This window comes from Dermacentor silvarum, chromosome 3 (assembly GCF_013339745.2).
Source record: "Dermacentor silvarum isolate Dsil-2018 chromosome 3, BIME_Dsil_1.4, whole genome shotgun sequence".
NCBI classification, from domain to species: Eukaryota; Metazoa; Arthropoda; class Arachnida; order Ixodida; family Ixodidae; genus Dermacentor; species Dermacentor silvarum.
Genome location: NC_051156.1, coordinates 61,727,283 through 61,754,601, shown reverse-complemented (window position 1 = coordinate 61,754,601; position 27,319 = coordinate 61,727,283). Strand labels below are relative to the sequence as shown.

Here is a 27,319-nt window from a genome sequence, read left to right as displayed (position 1 = left end):
CTGATTCGGCCATGGAAGCGTTGACGCGCCGACAGAGAGCGAGGACATCCTCTATATACGAGGTATATGACTCGCCGAGTTGTTGTTTGCGAGTGTCGAGTGTCTTCTTCGCGATGGCAGAACGAACGGCCGGAGTACCAAAAACTTGTCGGAGCTGCTGTTTGAAACTACTCAAGTAGGTGAGGTCGATCTCGTGGTTGAAAAACCAAGTCTTCGCTACGCACATGAGATAGAAGGACACATGGCGTAGCTTCGTCACCTCGTCCCAGTGGTTAGCAGAACTCACCCGGTCGTAGTTGTCAAGCCAATCCTCCACATCTTCACCACGAAAGCCAGCAAACAGATGGGGTTCGCGCTGGGGCCCACTGACGATCCAAGATGGAGAGGCTGCGGCAGGCGGAGCCGAGATTGTAGATGTAGAAGTGCCAGAGTGCTCGTCCTGCGGCATGTTGGTGGACAGCTGGCACAAACGGCGACCTGAGCGAAGCTCCAGGAGGTAGAGCGGGCGAGCAGAGGACGGGGGACCGAGTCCACCACTTGCGACGTAGCGTTAACACGACCTTTAATGCGCCACGAAGGCGTGGCGAACCGATCACGCTCAAGGCACAGATCAGTCTCAAGATGAGTCCCCACAAGCGATGAAGACGAAGAAGCCGATATGATGATGAACATGTGCAGCCAACGAAGAAGTGACTGAGAAATGCCCACACTAACGCTTTTTTATCAGTATTCCCAGCTTTCAAGTATTCTTTTTCATGCCTGTTTCACCATATGCGACGCTCGAGTACAGTGGCCATTGAACATGAATATGAGCAGTGTGCTTATTGAATTAGGCCAATTGAGTGTCATTAGTTCAGCAGTTTTATGGGACAATTGCACGGCTATGTTTAACTGTTGGCACCTTTGTGCCATCGTTGACAATAACATTTCTTGTTTTCCTATCGTAGATATAGGCCGCGCACGTCTTCGTTTGAAATTATTTGCATCTATGTAAAAATTTATTGTGTCTATATTTACGACATTGGAGGACTAAAACCTTGTTTTTCCCGCCTATTTTTGGCACCTAAAATGTGCTTTTTTAATGCCTAAAGATCCGGCCTCTAGTCATCATAGACAAGAGCTCAGCAGCACAGGAAAAGTAAGCTCTCATAGTTTTTTAAGAGTTTGCTGTGCCCAAACAAAGCATTAGGGACAACCAATATAGGCTTCGTGCTTGCATACGTGGGTGCATACGTGGGCAAACGTCTCACACTTCTGAGCGTTAGCTTGCTCATTTGTTGACCTTCAAGGTGTTGGCTTGTAATTTCCAACTTCTCAACTGACCAACTGCTTTTACTGCACAATACAGTAAACTCATGGAAACAGAGTTTGAAAGCATTGCATTCCGCGCTAACTTTATTCAATTCGAGATTTGGCTATACAAATTGTTGAATATTCGTTCCTGTTCGAATATAATGGGTAACAACACATATTGTTGTCTACCAGGAGAAGGAGTGAATGATGCAAGTGGTGACTGTACCAAATGATTTTTCTGCAGGAAAGCCACAGTTGTGGCTCACAGCACCAGTTTGAAGTGTTCTTTGTAACAGTATGGCACTTTAAAAAAAAATGTTCTATAGATCTGGGCGCAATTTCAGTAGATAGAGTAGTAAAATCGTAAGTGCACAGAAATATGATCATTATATCTGGGATCATTATAAGTGGGTTCAACTCTAGATGTATGTGCTCTACGAAACCTTTATATTTCTGTTTTGAAATTCAAGAGTATTTGGTATTCGATTCAATATTCTAACGCCGTTTTAGTCTAGCATTTGTATTTGATTTCATTTGAATATTTAACTGTTTCAACAACCCTACCTGTGTGATGTGGGGTCAATGCCTACCCTGCAGGAGCTGGAACATTGCCAAGCTGTGGTGCTGTCGGTGGTGGACGAGGCCGGAGTGCAGACGGTGGTGGAGCAGCTGCTCGCGGGTGCCCGACAGCCCAGCCAGCGGCGTGCGGCCGTGGCATTGCTGTGCGCGTTCTGCGCCCATTCCAGGGCACCCCTCACTCCGCACGTGCCTCAGCTGCTTAGGGAGCTGCTGCGTCTATTCACCGACACAGACCGCCACGTGCTGCAGCTTGCCGGGGAGGCCCTTGCTGCCGTCACCAAGGTAAACTACAAGGCATACTGGGCTTGCTTTGGGTCTACTCTGGCCAAGCTCTGGCTTCATCTTGCTCGGTCCCGAACCTATGCATTATTATTGCGATAGCAATTATATGGACACTCAAAAGCAGATTTCTGCCGTCGGCGTCGCCGTCGCCGTGAGGTTCCGTATGACGTCAATGGAGATGAAATCGTGACCGCGCGCCGCCGAACGCTGTATGTGCGAGTGAAAGGGCGCGAGGGACGCGCTCTTTCGCGGGGAGTGAACGCACGGCGGAGAACAAACGCGCGTTCCGCGCCGTGCTTGCTTAAGGGCTGCAGAAGTAGGCGTCTCTTTCCTCCTTTACAATCACCATATATGTGGAGCAAACGCGCCTTCTTCCGATGCGCGAGAGGCCGTGGGGGAGGGAAGGGAGGGGGAAGGAAGGGAGGGAGGCGACGTTTAGCTGCGGCACCAAGTGCCTATTTATATCAGAGGCTCCGGCAACAGTCACCAACGCCGCACGCATTTTGAGCGAACGCGGGCAAAACGCCGACGGCGTCGACAACAGTTCTGCGCGTTGCCGGTGCTGCTGCATGTCCAAGTTTATACAGGTGATAAAGCTAATATCATCACTCCGTATAGCTCTCTACAAATTTGCTATCGCAATTGATGCTTCACCTTTCAGGTGAAACTGCGACAACTTTTTGTAGACGCTGATCACATATGACATCATTCCCCCAGTGTCGTTAGGAAGTGTCTGAATGTTAAACTGCCAATTTGTCACTGCCACTGTGCTGCCACATATCAGCAGCAAAGTGACACCGATGGCTTTTCATTCACCATCGCACATCATCCAAACGTGCGCATGGCATACTGCTTTGAAACTGTTACCTGTGCGCCATGGCTTTTTATGCAGTGTAACCGAGAAATCAAATTACACTCAAACCTTAATTCGGCCCTTGTTAATTTGGAAAATTGGATAATTGGCACTCCTCCTCTTGTCCCAGTTGGCATATGTATTATTTAAAGGGTCCCTGAAATGGTCTGGACCAATTTTGTAGACTCGTAGGGTACAGCACAGTAAAACATAAGGCCACAATTGAACTCTTTCCTTACCACGGCACTAGGCATCGATCACTGGTGACCGAAGTTTTTGAGCGTCTATTTTAATATATAATAGCGTCTTGATGCAAAGTTGTCGTGGATGAAGAGCACCGTTTACATCGCGATGGACGTACGATCTGTTGGCGACCAGCTCACTGACGAAAAAATAATTGGGATGTGCGTGCGGTAGTGAAAAGTGTGTCTAAGATGAAGGCGCGCGCCAGGAAAGCGCTGCGAAGGAAGTCGCGAGGTATTCGCCACTGCGAGAGCCAATCAGTCAAGAAATGAGAATTGCACCTTCTGCAGTGCTTTTGCGCAAAATATCGTAGAAACAGGATTTGCTCATTCATTTACTAAATAAAAGCTTGTTGATATAGTAAGCACTTTGTTTCGGCTTCAGATGCAAAAAAAAAGAAGACATCAAGAAGAGCTAGTGTGTCATGCACTCCATTGCCTCGGACCGTGCTCACCGCATTCTCCTGTAATGTGTGGTCTCCTTGCAACATTGCAGACCCTGGACACGAACCAGCAGATTGAGTACGTGATGGATGTGCGGCAGGCGATCCGTTTTGCGGCTAGCGACCTGAAGGGCCAGGAGTACCTGCCGGGCTTCTGCCAGGAGAAGGGCATCTCGCCCATTCTGCCCATCTTCCGTGAGGCCATCCTCATCGGGGTGCCCGAACTCAAGGAACAAGCGGCACAGGGGCTTGGCGAGGTGACGACTTGTCTTCCACGTGCTTGACTTGTCTTCTGCAGCAACTGCTGCATCAGTTGCAGTTTGTGACCAATGAAGTGTTCCCATTTCCTGTTGACTTGTTATTGTTAGTTTTCAGTGCTTTTAGGGGGTCTTTAGGGAAGGAATTAACCAATATGTCATTTTTATTGAACCTCTTCTTCTGAAAGGGCTTTGTGCATTTGGATAAACAGTCCCATTCTTCAGGAAAGTCCACAGGACAGTCTAAAGACAAGCCCGATGCTTGCATAGGGGCACAGTGCAGACAAGACGACGAGACCAGTTTTCTTTTTTTTTTTACTATTTGCTAATTTGGACAGTAATCTTTGCTCACTAACTTTTGAAGACTTGCCCGTGTGACCTTGCCCGTAAGTTAAATTTTTGCTTGTGAAGTTTGTAGCTGCTACTGCTTTCTCTTTTTTCTGCACTGAAAGTGAAAGCACACCCACACCTGTATTATGTCATGCTTGGTAGCTTGTCTGTGCAGTCAGTCATCAGCCAATTTTCGAGGCCCACATGTCTATTCACCTTTATTTCTCATCACCGTCATGTACCGTCGGCATAAATTAAAAATAAGAACAGGAAGAGAACTAATTGCAATGCCTGCTGTGCGTAATTACGTGGGAATGCAACATGCAAAGCCGTGTAGACAGCTTCTGAACAGGTTATGGTTCCTAATATAACATATAACACCCTGAATTAAGCCGCTGATTCAAATCCAGGGAAAGATAGAAATGCAATAATGCATTTGAGTTTTCAACTTGTTCGCATTTGAATTAATGCTGATAAATATATTGCAGAGCTAGAGTATAATGGCTACTCAAACGATGAAACTGAATGTTAATTTGTTTTACTGTTTGCTCAGAAAGAGCAAGCATTAAAACAAAATTGCATTCAGTTTCGTTGTCTTGTGCAATGTACATGCATGCGCAAAAATATTGCAACTTTAAAAAAATACTGTTTTTCATGTCGATGGATTGTGCAGAAGATAGTTAGCTTCAGCTCACTGTTCCTAGACCTGTTTAATATCTTTGAATATTTCTGACTACTGCCATCTTTCTAAACAGGAGACGTTATTCCAACTTGTGTGTGTGAGCATTTTCTGCCCCCGTGAATCACATGAACGGTGTAGTACTATGAAAGACAAATGTTTGCAAACCCTGCAGCATCAACTGTGCAATACCTGGCAACCCAGTACTCCGAGTACAATAAAGTGCATGGCATGTCCATTTCATGCTTCACCGATATGGTTATCTTGAGAACTAATGCGTAACAGCTTTTCATTCCCATGTCTCAATGGTTCAACATTAGTTTGCTCAAATTCATGAAAATGAAAAACTGCATCAGATGAAATGGGTGTCACGTGTTGCAAAGTGCACAAATTTCCTGGCTCAACATGACAATGCGTAAAAGCAGGCTGCAATGCATTGCGACAATTGAGTGGCCATCTGAACAAGCATGCGATGGATTGATTGCGAAACGAGTGTTGGTCTGTTAATGGACCTAGCAATACTGTTTAGGCAATGCTCGTGTGGTCTGCAAACTTCTGTCTCCGATAGTACTATCTGCACTGTTTGATGGATGATTCAAAGGAACTGACAACCAATTTTTATGGGGCCCTCTTTTTTCTTTCTTTTTTTCGTGCAATGGAAAGCTTACCACTTAGTGTCAAATCATGCTGTGGTAACGCGGAAAATGCCGTGGAACATTTTTTTTTATCCAAATTTTTCAGTCTGCAGTGACGATGTAGTCATTGACTGGAAGCATGCTGGAAACAATGATTGGTGAGCGCAATAGCGATTATACGCCGGCATTGGTGGGAGGCAGACGACAAGTGCGGTCGTGGCCGTTTTTCCCTCCAGCCCATGTCGCACCTGTCCTTTGTCTCCGTCTTCCTTTGCGTCCTGTTCAAAGTTTGCGTTTTCTTTTATTTCAGCAATAATGAACCAACTGGCCCAGCAACGTGTTCTGTTAAGGTGCTTGATAGTGTGGACTTTTTTTAATTTGTAAAGTGCAAAAGCCTAATAATATACGAACTGCACTTTTAAGCAATAAGTGTGCAGTACTTAATAAGAGCCAAGTTACCTACAGTAGTCTCATATAGTACATCGGAAGTACCAAGTCACGCCACTTGCTGGTTTTTGAGACTTTCTTTGCAAACTTATAATTATAATTCCTACTTAAATCGCAAACTACGTGCTGGATTCTGTCACTACAAATCGTGGTCATTTCGTTTCCGTCAACGTGTCGCAGCACATTTGTTGGCCACTTGTCAGTCCCTTCAACGAAGTCTCTCTCTTTCAGGTGATCCGGCTAACAGATGCCGCCTCCTTGCGGCAGTCGGTCATCAGCATCACGGGGCCGCTCATTCGTATCATAGGCGACCGATTCAGCTTCAGCGTCAAAGTGGCTGTGCTTGAGACGCTTGCTCTATTACTCGCAAAGGTTAGTCACTTGGCCCTCCCAAAAGCTTCGGCGAGGTCTCTGGTGTTTGATTATGCTTCACTCTCGAGGGTGTGTGAAACACCACAAAAAAAAGAAATAACTTTTGATACTTGTTCGCACCATTTATCTGGAGTACTGTCATATCGTTACCATGTGTCTTGTGCTATTGAAATAACCTCCTTCAGGGCTCGTGGCAAACTGAATGAGGGGGCTTGAGAACATGTCCTCCTTTGGCTGTTGCGCATGGCAGAGGTAATTACGGTATTGATAATGGGCTGGGGCTCTCAGTTCATAAGCAAAACATTAATAGTGGCAGCATTGACATGCTGGCATTGAAAAGTGAACATGATAAAGAAGCTGATTGGTGGGATCTGGGTGTAAAAAAACTGTGCGATCATGTAGGATTTGAGATTGTACAATGTTATAAATTAAACCTCGTTATTACAATGCTTACCTAACTCTTTTCCTATCGTGAGGAAAATGGCTGGTTTTTGTCGGTTACACTGGATCTCTTTTGCTGAAGAAACTGTTGCATCAAACATTTTATGCAATACATGAAAGCAAAGCAGAATCAATCCATTTTTCAGGCATAAAGCATTTATTAACGAAATTTATGTCATAAAAATATGTGAATTCCCAGAAACAAGATTTTAGAATAAAATTGAACAAAACTGCAATCAAAATTTTCTATCGTCATTATATATTTGGTTCATGGGCCAGTAAGAGTGCCACGCAGGAGTCCAAATAATTTAGCATGCCTGAACTATTGGTGTCCGAATAATCAGCTGGTGTCAGTTGTGAACCAGCCAGTTGCAGAGCAGAGGCTCCAGCTTAACGATAAAAAAAGAGACCACTGAAAAGCGCCTGGTGCCATCTAAAACAATGCTTGAGCGTCACCAGGGGCTTATCAAAGATAGCCTGGCTCAGAAGAGCATTGATGGCATTGAGTCTGGCCAGGTGTTTCTGGCTGATGCTATCTCTAGGCTGAAAACAAGGCTAAGCTGGCAGTCTCTAATAAAAAATTCAAAACATGTAAATGGCAACTTCTGAGCAGCCTCACGCAATCTGAAATAAACTAATCGCTGCAGGCTGTGTGAATGGGTTTGTGTTTCTATTTCTTGTATTTAGAGGCAGAGTAACATTGTTTTACAGCACGTAAATACTTTATGGAATAGCGCTTGTCTATTTTAAGTGCTCGAAAGTGTCTAGGACGTGTCCAACAGTTGACTTTTTTTTATTTTGCTCCAAAGTGTCCTGAAATCTGTATTTAGGTGCATCAAACTGCTCCAAGATGAACATTAGCTTCTCTAAAAATTGCTCCAAATCTCAGTTCGTCAGTGCCACCACTGTCTACATCTTTATTCCTAAATACCACCCGCCGTGGTTGCTTAGTGGCTATGGTGTTGGACTGCTAAGCACTAGGTCATGGGATCGAGTCCCGGCCACGGTGGCCGTATTTCAATGGGGGCGAAATGCGAAAACACCCGTGTTCTTAGATTTACGTGCACGTTAAAGAACTCCAGGTGGTCGAAATTTTCCGGAGTCCCCCACTACAGCATGCCTCATAATCAGATCGTGGTTTTGGCACGTAAAAACCCATAATTCTTTATTCTTATATACCGAAGTTACCGATTGCTGGCTACAGTCTTAGTATATAATGCTAGTAGACTACCGTGCATGTGCAGTACCATGTTTTCTTGCATAAAATTTGTAAGCATTAAACTTCGTGAGAAGTGTTCTGATACCGTATTTATTCAAATATAAGGTGAGGTGTTTTTTTTTCTCCTGGAATCTTCAGCCTCAGTCATATACGCGAAATTTGCCTTCAGGTGTGGCTTCACAGCAGCGTGAATGTCACCGTGTAGTGTGGCTTCACGGCAGCATGAGTTTCACCTCATAGTGTTGCTTTACAGCAGCGCACACCACAGTGCCATGAAGCCACACTATAAGGCAGTATTTTTTTTTTCTTGTGTCCTGCAACTTGCACCCTCACCTTATAATGACCACCTTATAATGGAATAAATATGGTATTTGATATTTGGTTTTTTTCTTCTCTATTCAATTTGGTATTCGGTTTGAAATATACTACAGCCGACTCTCATAAATTCGACCCTTACAGGAACAACGAAATTGATCACATTATCCAGCGGGTTGAATTAATTTAAACGTGATGCAGAAAAAACGTCAAAACACACTGCTGATTCATTTTGCAGTATTTGTCCTATTTTAACATGTGCCCGAATCAAATGTACGGCCACTTTCTATGTGTCTGAAGTAGAAAACTAACATAGAAATGACAACAAAGCTCCTAAACAAAGTAGAAATCTGATGCGCTCGCATTGGTTTAGCAAGAAAAATGGGCAGGGGTCTAATATATGTTGCACCGGTTTCATTAAGTCAGCATCACCGAACATTTTTCTTTTTTCTCTTTAAGTCAGCTTTGCTGAAATACATCTGCGTTATGCGGTAAAGGCATACGAACGCCACGAGGGCATCTTTGGTTCCGTGTTCGATTGCACCATTTAGGCTATTTTCAACCCAATTTTCTTGTATGACAAAAAAAAAAAAAGGGCGCGCGTCAGAATCAGCTAAATACCGTAATCGGACATTGTGAGCTACAGTTATTGCTTGGAAATCCTGCTAGGGCAGGCCAAAAATGGGCGTTTTCGATGCGAGAGACAGTCGCTGCCACTAAAGGGGTGGCTCTTGGGGTCACCACGGGGGTCAGGAACGTGTATGCTGACTGCTCAAGTTCGAATTATCCGGCAAAGGCCAATTGTAGGATCGAAATAACTACAGTTCGGGCCCATAGAAATGCATGGGCGACAGCTGGGACCTTCGGTCAGGATCGAATTAACGGAAGTCTAGTATGTTCAGTATTCGTACAACCCTAGTTAAATGTAAAACCCCAGGAAGAAGAAATGTATGGCTTGTTTCTTACTTAGTGAAATCATTCAGTAATAAAACGTATTTTGAGAAAGGCAGTTTTTCCACATTACATAAGTCTTGAATAGTATTGTATCAATGCGAGACAGCAAAATAAATGTTACAAAATAATATGCATGATGATGATGATAAATAAACTTGATTGTACGAAGAGTGGTGCGGTTAATCTTGTGTGGAGCCCTCTTGTAGAGCCCCTCTGGCCGCAGCGAAATAATATGCATGACTGTCCACACTCGGCAATAAGTGACTGGATGAGCAGATGCGTGTAACTTGTTCATGGCTAAAAACAAAGCAAAGTGACCTGCACATATGGGATTTGTCCTTGGTGTACTGGTACAAAGTGTTAGAATGAGTGCAGCTTGGACTTGTGGGTTACACGTTAAAGAACTGTGAGAGAGCAGCCATTGGATTCTTCTCGTGGTGCGCATGCTGCTTGTGTGTGGTGGTGTTTCACACCCTCGTGGCAAGTTTCACTGTCAGGTTGTCGACTTGGCAAGCTGTGCTTCAAGGGAGGACTTGATGGCCAATGCAGGTTGGGGTGCAGCTGAAACCATTCCTGCCTCAGCTGCAAACCACCTTCTTGAAAGCACTCAATGACGGCAACCGGCAGGTGAGGCTAAAGGCCTCGGTAGCGCTGAGTCACCTCATTGTCCTTCACACACGCTGCGATCCAGTCTTCCAGGAGTTGCACAACTCGGTCAAGAACCAGGATGATCCCACTGTCAGGTGAGTGCTAGTGGTGCCTAATGTCAGCCATTATGCAGTCCAGATCGCTTATAAAAAGGATGCGGGAGTTGCGAAAAACTGCGCTCTTAGCAGTACCACATTATAACCAAAAAACTAAAGTTTTTAGGCTTTTAACTCTTTCCGTACCACGCCTATTTGGCATCATTAGCCCGCTATTGATGGCTTGAAACACTACTTTCAAGACCTTCTGCGCTGCTCACGGACACACTGCACTGTCAAACGGAAAGTAGGCGAACTAGATTTTAGTTTTCTAAGCACTTCGCTTTTTTTCCTGCCAGGCGGTAATTTTTGAACGTGCTTCGGCATTGTCAAAGTAGAAAGCAAAAATAGCTGCCTCCGAGAGCGGCAAGCGCGCTTCGAGAGATCGCAGATTTTGTGATTTTGCTGCATCTGCAGTTGATTTTATCGATGGATCAAGCAGCAGCGAGTCTGAGGATGCTGCTTTTTCGTCGGACTTTGACTCTCGGAGCGACGACAACGCAAACCATCCCGGAACATCAGTGGCCACGGCCCGGCCCGCCCAACTGTAGTGCTTGCAGTTATATTTTTGTAGCGGAGTACCTGTTCCATGAAAAATTTAGATTTTTTCAGAGATGGTGCCTATTCGATGGCATTACATTTTGTATATCTCATAATTTTCATAAAATTTTTTTCTCAGTAGATACAAGCGTCTCTTTACGAACTTTGTTCCATTTTATCCCACCATCTTGATTTTGGCAGTGTACCGTATTTACTTGCATAATGAACGCACTTTTTTTTCCCCGAAAAATATGCAAAGTTGGGGGGTGCGTTTATTATGCAGGGTAAAATTTTGAGAGATTTTTTTTCCGCCGCCACTTCAAATAAGTTGTAGTTCTGCCCAAAAGGCGAACCATTTATTGCAATCGTAAATGCGTAGACAGCTATACGAAGTAAGGATAGTAGTTTTTGTAAACTTGCAAACATTCACTAACTATGCAAATTAACAAGCATGGTATCAGCGCGCACAGGCAAACGTGAACACATCCCACTCGATGACCGTGGACACTCGCTGTCAAAATGCTGGCGTGAGGAAGCACGGCAGCAATGGCGAGCGAAGTGACCTTTGTATCGTGTATTGCTTCAACGCAAACTTAGCAGCCAGAACGAAAGCACACACAAAGGTATAAGCCGCCGTCGCACCTAGACTCAGCCCCCGACGCAGATAGCTTTCAAGATAGGGCGTGCACGGCCGCACAATGTGCAGTTCTACTGTATAGAGAATTTTGTTGCATTGAAGTTCCTTATGTTGTGGTTGAACTGTACTATAAACCCCGTGCTTTCAGTCATCTGTTGCCCTTTCTTCTAATTTAGGATTTGCTTATTCTTAACCTTTAACATCTTTGCTGAGGGCATCAAGTCGTCAACGACCACCTATTTCAATACACGACGCGTTTTACATGCCTGGTCGGCGCAGAGAGACGATGCTGTACGCGCTGCACCGTGTGGTGGCAGCAGCGGGCCACAAGATGTCGGACCTGATGCGGCGGAGTGTGACGGCCAGCGTGAGCAGCTACCTGAGCAGCTCCGAGGATGGCTGCCGCACGGCTGCTGCCGGGTGCCTGGGCTCTCTTTGCCGGTGGCTGCCACCGGATGAGCTGGCCGTCTTCGCCCGAGAACACCTACTAAGTGAGTCGTCCCCCGATGCTCTGTTCTTCTACCATTGTTTCTCGAGCGAATTCCTCTCTAGTACGTGTCTCAGAAATGTAGCCTCAGTCGTTCACTCGCATTATCATCTGGTTCTTCTCAAATTGCTTGTCCCAAAGGCCCACTTTTGTCGGCCACTTTCGTCCACACGTTTAGATAGACTGCCCATTAATATTGTCACTTTTTACATAATCGCTTCCCTATTTGTACTCCGCAGCTCCACAAAAGTTTGACGGCATGGGAATATTGGTGCAATTACGTAAAAAGGTGTCTTCACAGATTATTTGCATGCTGTGTTTACAGACCATTTGCATGCTTTTCCCACGAAATCGTCTTGTTTGTTGAGAGTCAGCCGTATCTTCAGCACTACACCCCACTCCTCCGTAACATCATGAACCTGTGAAGCTACAATTTGATAAGCTGAACAGTTCAGAGATTCTTATTTAGTTTCTTAGACTTGGTGCACTGTAGTTTCAAGCTCTACCTCTGGCATGACGAGCAGTTTTCTGAAATTCGCTCATCTTGAAAGGAGTCTACTGTAATTGTTGATCTAGTGAATTGATATAAGGAATCGCTGGTCAATAACTCGAAATCGTGGCCTGTTTGAATAGTCAATAGCCTTGTTTTACAGCTGCTTCGTGATAGATTGTTCCAAAGCCCGAGTCATAAATTGATATAATCGTAAAGCTTTTTGTGCATGGCAGTGTGATTTAGCTTTGTGAGCTTCTGACAGCATGCGTGATATTGTGAGGGCTCAGGAGCCTGGTTCTCTGAGCTGTGCAATGATGTTGTCGTCAAGCTGTGTCATCTTAATGAAATGCATTTGTATTGGGAGTGTGTGAATAGTCAGCTTTCTGGCTGACACATTCTTTGAGTGTCCTGAAGACAGTCGAAGCTCGCTGTAACAAATAGGACAAATGTTGCTGCAGGCGATGACCCTAGCGAGGACTGGACATTAAGGCATGGTTGCAGCGTGACGCTCTCGGTGGCGCTGAAGCAAGCTCCCGAGCGCATCCTCACGGACGACTGGAGAGAACGAGTGTTCAAGACACTGATCAAGTACATGACTGCCGACCGGGTGAGTAGTCAACAGTATCAGGGATACCTTATACAGTATTCAATACTTCCATAATTCGACTCTGATTAATTCTATTTTTCGGTTAATTTGTCAAAAGATCCCCGCTGGCACCCATGCATTTCTGTGGGACAAACTTTCATTATTTCGATCTTGAAATTAGTGTTCGCTGTGAAATTCGACCCCAGTGCTGACCGCAGTGGTGACTCTAATAGTGGCAGAGTCCGTCTTGGGTTAGGGTACAGACAATGTGTCACACATATTGTCTCCCGTCAAAAACGGCTATTTTCGGCCTGACCCAGAAAGATTTTAAAGCGAGAACAATAGCTCGCAATGAATTATTGCAATGTTTACCCAATTCTACTACACCTTTTTTTTTTTTTTTTTTTCTCAGAAAGTTGACCAAGTAGTTGTTCGGGGGGGTGTAATCTGTTCACCATAGCCTCTACGATCAGAGCCAGCCTAGCCAGTGTCATCGCCACTGCCATCACAAGATGGCAACCATGGATGGTGACAGACCGAGTTTTTTCATAGCACGACGGCAACCATGCGCTGCTTTTAGTCTGATTATGAAAACACATTCAAACAATAAGTTATTCTACGTGTTCAGCTAGCCGTAACAAAAGTCGTGTCACATACGTGTTCCTGGCATTTCGAAGAATCGCATGCATCGCAGGATGAAGTAGCGAATTGGTTAGTCTAGGCGTGCGCCATCATTCCCTCTTCGACTGTTGCAGAATCATTTGATAAATGCAGAATATCAAAAGCACTTTGGACTGTACAAAGGACGACACGTTGCGGTTCTTCATAAACAGCGATAGAGTGCTGTCTGAGGAGATGGCGATGAATAATAATTAATTTATATTCTGCGAAGTTAAAGTTTGCCGGTCTTGTCTTTTCTTATTGCCAGAGTCGAAGGCATGCTGTGTGTTTCTTGCTTTAAAAAAATCGGATGCGCGTTCTCTTTCTACTTTGTTTAGGACCTTTAATGTCGTTTTTAATTATTAGCATTCCACTCCGAACCCGTAAAATGTGGGTGCGCTTTCGATGTGGGGACATGTTTGAGTCGCGGCGAATACAATTGGCTTCCGCTAATTTGGCCCTGAAGGGACTAACAAAATTTATCAAATTATCTGGGTGATCGAGTTAAACGTTTGAGTTGCAGAAATAATGGCAGACACACCGTGGATTCATTTGGCAATATTCGCTTGATTCTAACATGATCCTGGATCAACTGCACGCCCCCTTTCTATGGGTATAAAGTAGAAAACTAACGTAGGAATAACATTAAAGCACCTAAACAAAATAGAAATCTTAAATGCGCACCCGATTTTTTTGCAAGAAAAATGCGCATGGATCTACAGTAAAATCTCGGTGATACGAATCTTGTGGGGTTGTATCATCAAAACATACACAAAATCAGAAAAGATGAATTTACAGTCGACTCCCGATAATTCGAAGTCGCTTAATTGGAAATTTCGGTTAATTGGAAGTGAAGCAGGGGTCCCGTCAGTTTTGCATGCAAACCAACCGAAAAAAATGCTCGGTAATTAGAAGTTAGAAGTCTAAAATAGTGGTTAATTATAAGTTATTTCTCAATCGGATGTCTCGACGTGATCGTAATGTTAGAGAAATTTGCTATTTTTAAAGTGAAAATCAGCTTTGCGTGCCGCACGGGCATCGTTGGCATCGCAGCTGACTACAGCGCCACAGCTCATGAAGCGTCAATGTTAGGTACTGGCGTCTTTGGCATCGCAGCTGACGACAGCGCCAAAGATCATCAGGCGGCAAGGTTAGCCGCGTCACGTGGTCTTTCTGTGGCGTTGACGTACTAGGCCTCTCTGCGCTATCCGTTTGTTTCCTCGAGTGTTGTAGTGCGTCAAGCCTCGTTGCACAGAGGTTCCGCTTGCGGCGTGCCGCATTACACCTGCAGTCGCGACAATGGCAACCCGCGGACCTTATCGGACGCTCGACTTGGCGACGAAAGTAAAGATTATGAAAGAAGTTGAGGAAGGAGGCATCGCCAAGCAGGACATCGCACGAAGGTACGGCATCAAGCCCAACACTCTTTCAAACTTCCTGAAGAACAAGCGCTCGATACTCGAAGCGGTTGAAAAAGACCAGTTCAAGATGTCTCGCAAGAGAATGCGCACCAGCGCCCACCCGGAGTTAGAGCAAGCGTTGCTCATTTGGATTAGGGAGGCACGGAGCAATCACCTTCCGCTCAGTGGCGATATCGTTGCACCGAAAGCCTCATCGCTTGCGGCAATGTTAGGAATTGAAAACTTTGCCTCTTCGGATGGATGGTTGACACGCTTGAAGCAACGGCACGACCTGGTGTTCAAAAGCGTGAGTGGCGAAAGGGCGTCCGTCGACCAGGAAACATGTGCGACGTGGAGAGAACAAAAAGCTTCGCGAATACTTGAGCAAATATAAGCCGGAAGACATCTTCAATCCCGACGAGACGGCACTTTTTACAAGATGTTACCCGAGAAGACATTGACCTTCAAGGACGATGACTGTGCTGGAGGGAAACGCAGCAAAGAGAGAGTGTCCGTTTTAATTGCCGCGAACATGACTAGCACGGAGCGATGTCGCCTGCTGGTGCTTGGCAAGGCCGCTAAGCCTAGATGTTTTAAGGGCGTCAAAACGCTGCCTGTCGATTACGCATCCAATAGAAAGGCGTGGATGACGTCGGAACTATTTAAAGACTGGCTACATAAACTAGATCGCAAGTTCGCGTCATCTAACCGCAAGGTATTGCTTCTTGTAGATCAGTGCAGTGCCTACATGAATGTGCCGGCCTTGAGTGCCATCCGCGTCGCCTACCTGGCAGCCAACACAACATCGGTGTTGCAACCTATGGATCAGGGGATCATAAAAAATGTGAAGGTGCTGTACCGAAAGCACCTTCTCGAGCGGAAGCTCTTGTGCATGGAGAGCTCCATGCAGTACGAGGTGAGCCTCCTCAGTGCTAGCCACTTGTTAGCGTGAGCTTGGGGCCGCGTTAAAGAAGAAACAATTGCAAACTGCTTCAGGGTATGTGGTTTTAGTGCAAGTGTGGCTGGAGTTGGTTCGTCTTCTCCAGCGGGGGAAGCAGACACAAGCGAGCTCGACGACCATACTCTTCAAGCAGCTTTCGGTGACGTCACTTTCGAAGAGTACGTCGCCGTTGATGGCAGTGTTGAAATGTGCGGTACGCTGACGGACAGTCAAATAATTGAAATGGTTCGGCCCAACGAGGCTGCTAATGAAAGTGACGAGGACTACAACATTCTAAGTGAGCCACAACCTGCGGCTGCTGATGTAGCTGCGGGCCTTGCCATCGCGCAGCGGTTTTTTGCTGCAGAGAGCAATGCCGACGAAGCACTCGGCCACGTCTACAGCCTGCAGAACTTGCTCTCCGTAGCAAGATGCCGCAAGCAGAAGCAGACGGCAATAACCGATTTTTTTTCATAGTCATTTTTCGAATAAAAATATCCGTTTTTGTTCCTTGTGGTTAATTGGAAGTTTGTTTAATTCGAAGTTTTTCGCGGTGCCCGTGCACTTCGTATTAACGGGAGTCGACTATTTTTAGCAGAAAAAATTCCTAATAATGGAACCCTTTTGATAAGTTCCTCGCTGCTGCGTTTTCCCGGCTGATACGTCGCATTTTCGCAGTCCCTACCTAAATCTCATTGACTTCCATGTATTAAGTTCCCCTTGATACGTCACCAATCTAATTTTCCTGCACCTTGCGTTGCGTTTGAATGTGGCGGTCACGTAAATTTAGCAGTGCAGCCAGCTTGTACGTTGCAACAAGCGACCGGCACGTTACCTATACAGTGCAGTCGCGCGAGCGAGGTTTCTTCAAAGCGATCTGCGACTTGCGCAAAGTACGCGCTCACGCGGGCCTCATCTTCAAAATGATCTTCGATGTTGTGCTGTGCTTTCGACGTTTGGTTCGCGTTGAAGCAAGAGACGGCGCGAAGGTCAATTCGTTCATTGCTGTAGCCACGCTTCCCGACTCCAGCGTTTTAACAGCAAGTTTTCGTGGTCATCGAGCGAGATGTGTTCATGTTTACCTGTGCGTGCGGGACACCGTGCTTGCTAATTTATTTAGTAAGTGAATGTTAACAAGTTTATTTGGCTGATAAAACTACTATCCTTACTTCGTACAGCTGTGTACTAATTTGCTATCGCAATCATTGCTTAACCTTTCGAGCGAAACTGCAACTTTTTTTTTTTCGCAGTTCCTTGAAGAACATTAATGAGGTTCTACTATCCGTGTGCGTTTTCCTCTTGCCCAAATCGTCAACGATCCCCTTCTGGAAGGCATAGAAGTGCGCGCACATGATGTCGCGAATGTTTCCGCACGCCACTGAATGCCTCAGCACGTCGAGTGCAGGGAGCATTTTGTCCGTCGTGGCTGCTGTCGCGGTCGTGTTGCTGCAGCAGTCCTCATCTTCTTTCTTGAAAAGGACGAACAAAAGAGGCACAAATCTGGTAAATACCATAATTAGATATTGTGAGCTACGGTTATTGCTCAAAAATCTCCCTAGGGCAAGCCCTTGGAAAATTTTTACGTGTGCTCAATGTGAAGGGCAGGCTTTTTTGACGTTTGGTCATAGCATGCACTGTCCCCTAAACTCTGCCGAGACAGACGCTGCCACCTAATGGGTCGCTACTGGGGCCACCGTAGGAGTCGGGCATGTGTGTGCTGACTGGTCAAGTTTGAATTGTCTGGCAAAGGCCAATTTTAGGATTGAAATAACGATAGTTTGGGCCCATAGAAATGTATGGGTGCCGGCCAGGACCTTTGATCGGGATTGAATTAGCCGGAGTCGAATTAATGGAAGTCGACAGTTCTGCCAAAGATATCAGCGGTGTGTTCTGTGATTCTTTTTCTTTTTGTTTAATTCGACCAGCCGGATAATTCTACCAATTCCATCAGTCCCGTCAGGGTCGAATTAGCAGAAGTCAACTGTACTCTCTTTCAGATTAACCTTATGGGACTTTAAAAATCTTGATCTGAAGTTCTTAAGACGATTGATCATACGTTAAAGGTAAGTCAAACAGACATCTCAAACTGTTTGTCTTACAGGGTAATCATCCCAGCCGTGCATGGCTTGAAGAGGTGCAAACTTTATGGCCATATTTATAGCTGTATTCACATACATGCCTATACCCGAAGCTCCTCCCCAACAGATGAAGTTGTCGCTGCCATAGGTTGGCAGACTCACTCAGATTCGGAGGGCATGCTTGAGGAAACCTGAGTAAAGCCTCTGTGGCATGCAAGTCCACTTCTGAGCAAGTCGAAGTGAGTATGCATTGATGTCAGTATGTCTTCGAGCCAGTCTGAAGCACTGAAAGTGAAGCAAGTTAGTGTGTATTCGTGGCTGAAATGGAAAGAACAGTGTGAAAAGAACAAACAAGAGGCAGAGAAAAGGGCAAGACAAACTTAATTGCATGCGCTTCCAGTTTTTCTTGAGTGTAGCAGATAAATGTGAAACTGAGTCCACATAATGGCAAGGCTATCATATGAATTGGTCGCAAGTTCACGAGTCAAGTCGATGGGCTATTTAAATGCGTATCATGGTACATTCCAAAATAATTGCTCATGCTCGCGTCCACTTGAGAAGGTGCAACACTGTTCAAGTTGTGCACGTAATCTGATCGGACAAAGCCCTTCACTGAAGAACTGTTGACAACATTCAAGAATTCTGAAACTGCACCGCACACACGAGAAACGAGGACACAAGGCAAAGGTAACACACAAGTGCTGGTAGTTGGTGGGCGAGTTGGTAAACTCGCACAACTTTTAGTACTTTAACATTCAAGAACTTTTGGATGCAATATGTGCATCATGCACCATGCGATAAATAACAGTAGCAATCCGGTGAAAAATGGTCGCTGTCAAAAAGCGAGGTAATGTGTATGTAATAATAAAGAAAGCAAAACAATGTGTGACAATGTATGTGTACAAAAAAAATTATGTCCGTGTTATAATATACGGCTTTTTGGCTCAAGGTGCATTCACTTGAAATGTTCTTTGCATTTGCAGGTGCCCATTGTGATTGGTGGAGTGCGTGGGACTGGCCACTGCTTACGTCACATGCTTCTCAACTCTGAGGAGCTGCCGCAAGTGCTACTGACAACATTTGCCAAGGTAGGTGGAGCTACATGAAGGGGAGGCTACAGCCATGTGGGCTCAGTGCTCATAAAAGCCAGTGCTCTGATTTGGAATCTGATACATTGCTGCTGAACAGAATGACAGGCACGGTTAGTTACAGAGGTGAACAGTGTAAAAGAACCCCTGCATGTTTATCGTGAGAACTTCCCGACAACAAAAATTGTCAAAATTTTGAGGAAGATTTCTGTCTCGCTTGGCAATGGACTGCAAAGCGACTGCATGACGATGACGGCATGACAACACTCGGATGACAAAGCTGGAATGACGACAATGCAACAGTGACGGCCTCACAGGCATAGTTTCCTAAATACTTACTAGAGGGAAGTCTGGCGCTGCAATCGTGCAGCCACCATGGGAGGTGCAGTTGCCGACCAATTTTCCGCACCTCGCGGGACCGAAAGATAGCAGGAAAAATCGAAAAGTCCGAAAAATTCGTTCACCCCAAAAAATGAATTGCTAATATTGCTGAATTGACAGATCTAATAATGCTGTCTCATACTACGCTTGGAGGCGATCAGATTTGCTCCGATTTGCACAAGACTGACATTGTCTCTGTATACAGTCCACAAGAGTGTCACCGCGTTGGCAATTTCTGTTGGCAGAGATCGCTATAGAGATTGAAGAAATGAGCCCCATTACTTTGCACTACTTGGATTTGCGAAAGCACAGGAGGTGGTGCTGATCACACAAATGCGAAGCCGCACTAACACACACAAAGATCGACGTCTCCAAGACACACCTGCTCTGTGGACACACCACGTGCAAAATAGCAACCAAACTTAAAAAAGACTGATCCCTCATTAAGTGATTAAGACGATAGTGCTGCCCCCCCCCCCCCCAGAAAAAAGATATTGTTACGGAGCGATCCATACTGTCGCCATAAAAAACTGTCAGCCCTTCCAGTGGGTGGAGATAGAAGACTAGCAAAGCTGTACTATGGTGGGAATTACTTATTTCCAATTATAACTATTCAGATGTGATGGTGCAATTGGTTATTTGAACTATTAAAGAATGAGAATTATATATGATCCGGTGGTTTTCATTTATATAGTGACCATAGGGACCATAGCCTTATGGGCGCTACGATACACCGCCGTAGGGTGTACGGCAAAGGTTGGCACGTTATTCATAAACACGTCACCATGCCGCGCACGTTCGGTGCGAACGCGGGCAGAACGCCGCCGTCGGCAACAGTTCTGCGCATTGCTGAACTTGCGAATGACAGCCCATAAACAAATGTCATGAAACAAAACACCAGCAGCGCATGCCTTTTATGTTAAATCTTCTTAGACTGAAATATTAAAAGTGCGAAACAAAAAAAGATGCAATTTCGCTAGAATTGCAAAGCATCAATTGCGATAGCAAATTAGTAGCGAGCTATACGGAGTAAGGATAGTAGTTTTATCGGCTGTATAAACTTGGACACATTCGCCTACTAACTGAATTAACAAGGATGGTGTCAGCGCACACACGCAGACATGAATAGATCACACTCGATGATCGCACACAACCGCTGTGAAAACGCTGGCGTGAGCAAACGCGCCAGCAGCACTGAGCGAAGGCTCATGCGGTCTATCACTTCAACGGAAACTGAGCGGCGAAAGCATAGCGCATACAAAGGTCAGAGCCGTGTGGAGATCGCTTTCAAGATGCGGTGCGCGCGACCGCCCGTCGCCGCGCAATGTGCAAGTACGTAGTTAACTGCTTGCAGAGCAAAAGCCGCACTCCCTCCTTCCTGCGCTGCCTTCCGTTTTCCTCCTTTCGCGCAGGTGATTGAGTCGCCAGTTTCCCTTGGGCCCGGTCGCAAGATACGCATTTGGTGCCGCAGCTAAACGTCACCTCCCGTCCCCCCGCGGCCTTTCGCGCGACGGAAGAAGTCGCGTTTGCTGTCTGCCGTGTGTTCGCTCTCCGTGAAAGCGCGTCCCTCGCGTGCTTTCACTCGCAGCTACAGCATACGGCCAATGAGAGTTTTTTTCTACACGCGGACATGACCATCGAAGACTTAGCCCTTAACAGCTGCGCTGTAAAAGCAAAAGAAAGTGCCGTCCCCTCAAGCGTTCTGTCAGCTAAGGAGAGCACGCATGGCCTTTGAGACTGGAGGATGGCACACGCTCTCTAGTGATAGCGGGCATCTCCCAATCTTGGAGGCTACAGAGTGGGCTGCTCGAAGCCAAGCCAGTGGCAAATCCTACATGGCAGCCTCCAAGATCGTACTCATCGTATTCGATGAAACTGCGACTTCTTTTATTCAACGCAACTTCAGTGCATCGGGAGGAAATCTGTTTTTCCAAATGACAGAAAGTTGTATTTCTGTTTAAAAGCATGTGAGCGTACTGTAAAAGACTTTTTTGTCGTCACGAAAAACGGGTGCGCGTTACAATCGAGGGCGCGTTAGAATCGAGTAAATACGGTAGTTGTGCGAGCCGTAGAGGCATAGTCAAATGTTCAAGCCGGGTGGGACTTCGGCATCGATAAGAAAAACGTCCATCGTCGGAGGGGCCATGGGAGATGCTTTTTGCGTGCGCCGCAACGAGGATGGCAAACATGGATCGTGCGCTCCTTCCAAATGTTCAGCATCTCTAATGCGCTTGATGGTACTGAAAATAGTGCACTGTTTGAAGATAGAAGATAGCGACAAGGCTAGCAGCGATGGCGACGTAGAATGACCTCGGCATGTTCATATTTAATAAATGCTGTTTTATTTTGCGAATGCTGTCCTCGCGTTTTTGTTCGGCCTACATTCAAGGTAAGTTTTTTTTTTTTTTTCGTGCTGGCTTCGGACTTTTGGGGGGTAGGCTTAGAATCGGAGTCGGCCTAGATTCAAATAAATACGGTATTTACCTCATGGTTGTTTGGAGAGGTTATGTCATCTATCCTCTTGAATCATTGTTTTTTCTGTTTATAGTTGCAGCTTTCTTGTTCGGGCATGGTGGTCTTGAGCTCTGCCTTTCCTTCCCTCCCCGTTTTTGGCACCAGTAATGGTTAAGTGAAGCGCCTTGTTACCATCAGTTTGCGTTAGTAGTTGCCCCTTCTCTGCGCAGTGCCTGAACCACGGGAGCAACGAAGTGAAGCAGCTGGTGGCCCAGACGGTGCAATGGCTGTCGCGCAGCCTGGACAAGGGCGCGCCCCCACAACTGCTGCGAACCCTGGTGCCCCAACTGGTGAACGGAACCAAGGAGAAGAACACCATGGTGCGCGCCAACAGCGAGTACGCCCTGGTCGCCCTGCTGCACCTGCGCACCTCCACACAGGGGCTCGAGGTGGGTGCTTGCACGTGTGTGTGCATACACTATGTGGTAAAATAAATAGAAATTTGCAAGGTCTTGTGCAATGCACACAAACTCCCACAGCAGTAGCTTAACTTGTCATTTATGTGATCTGTTATTTATTTGATCTGGGTACAATGCAGAAATGTTTGTTTTGCCTGGTGAACTAATTTCGTAAAACTTTTAGCCATTCATTTCTTCTCTAAGTTTAGGTGACGCTATTGTATTGCGTACAGCACAATCTGGCTGTGCTAAACAAAATTAACATCACTAATGACAATACAGTAAACCCCTGTTAACTCGAAGCTGTAAAAAACTGGAAAACATTTTAAGATAAGGGGAGTTCGGGAGAAGCTAAATCATGAAAATAGAAGCTGGGAGAAGCTAAGTCATGAAAATAGAAGCCCGTTGGCTACACAAAGACGATGTGGAGCCTTTCCAAAATGCTGCCAGTAAAACTCTCGGTCACTCTCGCCTGCATTAGCATGGCACACATCAGTGTCTATGGTCTATATGGTTAGTGGCACTCTGCCAAGAAATCGTGTTTGGCACAGAATCAATACGATTGATCCTAAATGCAATATTGCAAGATCAGAGTATAACCGGTTCCAGGCATCCAAGAATTTGATGCTGCTACTTTCTGCATTGTAATAAATTCCAAATGATTTCCTTCAAAAACCGAAATTAAACTGCGTAAGAGCGCAGTTGTCACGCCTTTAGCAGATACCCACGAGTGACGCGGCATTTACGCCTCACCGTTGTGGCGCATGAGCATCCTTATCAAGCCGCATCTCGCTGAAATGCTTTGCGCTCACATGCTTGCTTGTTTTGGGTGCAGTGCATGGGCTGATCACGCCTGCTCAAAAGTATGAATCGTCTTGCTCAAGGTTACAATTAATACTCCGTCACCACATTTGATGTGTCACTGACAGCGTCCTAGATGAGGGAGAAAAAAAGATTTCAGCTCCCAACTTACCACTGCTGCATGAAGCCCATAATAAAGTGGCAACAAGCACTCGAGCACGTGCGCGCGAGTTATGATAGAAACAAACGGAAAAGATAAGCAAGGAGCACGAGCCAGCACGGCATCTGGTTTGGCTAGTACGCTGCCGCCGGTTGAAAAGCCAACGCAAGCGACACTGCTGACGCTGCCCCATTGCTTTTTCCCTAGTATTTTCTAAATTGAGATTTCGAGACATCTGGAGTATGGTACGAAATCTTCTTAAGAGAAGGGGTGAAAAGCACATCGGGTTGACACACCAGTTGGAGAAAAATTTCTATTTGACCAATATTTCTACATATAGCAGTGATGCTACCACTGCACCCATTGTGCCGAACTGTGCCGAGAGGCGAACCCTGCTACATTCTGTTACGTTTCAACAATACATGAGAAATCAGCACCCACTCTGCACTGACAGTGTTGCTCGGGTTTTCGAAAATGGAACTAAGTCCTCAAGCGTGTTTTATCGTGCCATCAAAAGTGGCATGGCATGGACTAGAGGCTGGCTGCATTAGCTCTGTGGTGGACTGAGTCGGGCCACTCCAATTAAGCCTAGATCGTACTGCTGTTTCTTCCATGCGATCTTGTCTATATTAAGACCTTCCACGACGACGCGTAAAGGTTGCGCAACGAGACAGCCTAGCTTTTCAGGCGGCAGTGAGCGATCGCACTGGCGCCGAGCCAACTCGCTGTGGTAAACAAAATTATCTCCTCTCCTGTATAACCAATGTAAAACGGTGACTAAAGTTTCGGAGGCTGTTAGCTAGATTTTTTTTTAACATAACGTGCACATTGGCGCAGACATGGAAACACTGAACAATTTTTTCACTATTCAATTTGTCGCCTGTTCCCCACTTTTCTTGGTTTGGTGATTTCACGGCATAAGAGAGGCATAGGGCCACTACTAAGGCTTTGATTGACACGACACCAAAGAGCAACTTTCGCTGCCGGATACTGACGAAGCACAGCTAATTAAGCCATGCTGTATTGTACGGCCGTGACGAAAATTCGCTGCCAGCTGACGCGGTGGTGGGCAACAGGCCGGTCATGGCCAGGCAGCCTCCAATATGTTTGGGCCAGTAAACCACTTTGGTGATCTAACAGGCTAGACTACTGGTGGCCGAAAGCCGAGATTGGGTCCGTGGGTGACATGCCAGCAACTGCCGCGAACGCTTTGAGTGAAGTTTGTTTTTGTGCTTACCGGACTCTGTCCCGTAAGCACTCAAAGCGTTCACGGAAGTTGGTGGCATGTCACCCATGTTACTGGACGGAAGCGCAAAAACAAACAAAAGCTCGCGTGTCCGTCCAGAGTCCGGTAAGCACAAAAACAAACTTCACTCAAGCGTTCGCGGCAGTTGCTGGCATGTCACCCATGTTACTGGACTTCCGTCCAGTAAGCGCAAAAACAAACAAAAGCTCGCATGTCTGTCCAGAGTCTGAGTGAAGTTTGTGTTTGTGCTTATCAAAGCGTTTGTGGCAGTTGCTGGCATGTCACACAAGTTACTGGACTCCCGTCCAGTAAGCGCAAAAAACAAACAAAAGCTTGTGTGTAGCCAGAAAGCTACAAACTGAATTCACTTATCAGTTCCTAATCTGACAGCGTTACACAGTCGGATGTCACGCGCGTATAAATTTGCACTTCACTACGGCGCGCGATGCACAGCGAGCTGTGCAACGAGTGAAAGCAAACTGCCCCGTCAGTGTTGACCATCGCAGTATTTCAAGTACAGTGAAATCTCAATGTAATGAACTTCAGGGGACCGCAGTAAATTGTTCATTATTCGTAAAGGTCGTTATAGTGAAAGCTCCAAAATTAACCATTCCACGCATCAACCCATCGGTTCGTAAGGTGTCACAATATGAGGAATCTGCGAAAACATTGCTGTTTTCCATAGGTTCCCTGCCACGCACTACCGAAGGACCGTATAACAAGGGTGACACGCGTAAAAGAGACGTTGGAAGTCGAGAAAACTACCTACAAAAAGGTAGCTCCATGTCACTTCGAAAGCACAATGTTTCTTGCTGTTTGTTTTTCACATTCCTTGCCATGGACACCGCAACTGTCTCGCTCGAAGTGAACACATGAACTATGCCAAAGCACAAGCGCACGTAGACGACACTGTCCGGAAAGTGTGACCGTGTGGCATCCCCGCAAGTACGGAGGTTACATTTCTCTGTGCGCGTAGCTAGTACGGCCACAGAAAGAAGCGCGGAAGTGGAAAGATGCGCGCCTTCGTTGCTAGGCAACACTTTTCTCGGTGGAGCAGGTGCTCGCAAAACCTGATCCATAGTCGCAGTTTTTGTCCACTTTTTTCTTCTGGCGCCATCTCAGGTTATATGGATCCATGCGCCACAGCGTCCACCCTCTGCGCCTTGTCATCTGCTATAGTCTACTGTTCCGGCTGCCGTAAAGGATACGTGGAAATCTAAGAATCCCTAGATTTCGGAATATTAGTTCGAAGTACTGATGCGTTGTTAACATAAGGAAACTGAAAAACCGTTCTGAAATGTTCAGCATTCTAAAGTTTGTAGTGCTGAAATATTTTTTACATTGAAACTATAAGAAGTCAGCAGGGGATTTCTGAAAGGTTCAATAATCTGAATGTTTGTTAATTTGGTGTTTGTAGTAACGGGGTTTCACTGTAAATGGTATATCAGTGAAGCATCAGCACAGGGCAAATAAAAATTTTCATACCGCTGGCGTGCCCTTTTTTTTTTTCAGGGTGCTCTGTCTTAAAGGATCCATTTATAGCAGCGAGATCACATTGAAGATAGATTTTCAAAGTGCTTTTGAATTCTGCATGTAGCTCATTGAAGTGCTACCGTGCTTTTCTAAGCCACTGAAATGCTATTTAGCAGATTAGGACACTACCGCTTCGTCACAGTCCACAGCAAGACTGCGATGAAAGGGGCGAGGGTTCATTTTTAGTGTTTGGGTTGAGTTTGTGAACCAGTGACGACTTACTGCTTTCACGTGGCTTGCCCATTGTAAAAGCCCCTTATAATATTGTTTGCAATCGCTTTCATACACCTGCTCTGGAAGTTCATTTCACTGCTCCGAAATTCATTTTTCACTGCTGCAAAAGTTGCTCTGAAATGACATGAGCCAGTAGCACTAGTATCAGAGTTCGAGTTAGGTTACTGTACTGTATTTATTCGAATACAGTCAATGACTGATTATTTGAACATCGATAATTCGAACATGCTTGACTGTTCAGAGAGCACCGCCACTAGTCCCATAAACTTGTAGCAGCACCAATGAAATGAGGCAACATGCAGAGCTGCTGCCGACGCGGTCCGTGTTTTCCCACGTTCGCACCGAACGCATGCGGTGCCAGTGCGACACGGTGCCAGTGCGTTCAGCTCGCGGTGCCAGTTCACCTCTGGCGGCAGCTCGGCGTTTTCACCAAGAGAGCAGAACTGGACACTCGACGAGCAGCGTAGGAAGTCGCTGCCCCTTCTCGCCTCTCAACATTTCTATAAATAAGTTCTTGTTGTAGATTTGGGCTTACTTGTGCTCAACTGCTTCACGTGCAATACATGCATGCTACATCTACAGACTTATGTGTGTAAGGACGACTGAAATTTTCAGCACCTTACAATGCGTCGTGCGATAATTGGACTCCGATTATATTCATCATCATCATCATCAGCCTATTTTATGTCCACTGCAGGACGAAGGCCTCTCCCTGCGATGTCCAATTACCCCTGTCTTGCCCAGCGTATTCCAACTTGCGCCTGCAAATTTCCTAACTTATCATCCAATGGTTTTTCTGCCGTCCTCGAATGCGCTTCCCTTCTCTTGGATCTATTCGTAACCCTAATGGTCCACGGTTATCCATCCTACGCATTACATGGCCTGCCCAGCTCATTTCTTCCGCTTAATGTCAACTAGAATATCGGCTATCCCGTTTGCTCTCTGATCCACACCGCTCTCTTCCTGTCTCTTAACGTTAGGCCTAACATTTTTCGTTCCATCGCTCTTTGTGCGGTCCTTAACTTGTTCTCGAGCTTCTTTGTTAACCTCCAAGTTTCT

At 45.9% G+C, this 27,319-nt stretch overlaps 1 protein-coding gene across 1 annotated transcript; it reads left to right on the top strand.

Moving 5' to 3' along the window:
* Positions 1-1,860: 1,860 nt before the first annotated feature.
* On the top strand, positions 1,861-23,133 carry LOC119445449 (eIF-2-alpha kinase activator GCN1). The gene is made up of 9 exons (XM_037709729.2): positions 1,861-2,154; positions 3,746-3,949; positions 6,272-6,412; positions 9,891-10,084; positions 11,541-11,752; positions 12,700-12,848; positions 18,889-18,993; positions 22,059-22,277; positions 23,122-23,133. The coding sequence occupies exons 1-9, from the start codon at positions 1,876-1,878 to the stop codon at positions 23,131-23,133; spliced, it is 1,515 nt and encodes a 504-aa protein (XP_037565657.2). The 5' UTR covers positions 1,861-1,875.
* Positions 23,134-27,319: the final 4,186 nt, after the last annotated feature.

Coding starts and splice junctions, on each gene's coding strand:
- LOC119445449 (XM_037709729.2), top strand. CDS start 1,876: ATGCCTACCCTGCAGGAGCTGGAACATTGCCAAGCTGTGGTGCTGTCG. Junction 2,155..3,745: donor CCCTTGCTGCCGTCACCAAG/GTAAACTACAAG, acceptor GCAACATTGCAG/ACCCTGGACACGAACCAGCA. Junction 10,085..11,540: donor CAGGATGATCCCACTGTCAG/GTGAGTGCTAGT, acceptor TGGTCGGCGCAG/AGAGACGATGCTGTACGCGC.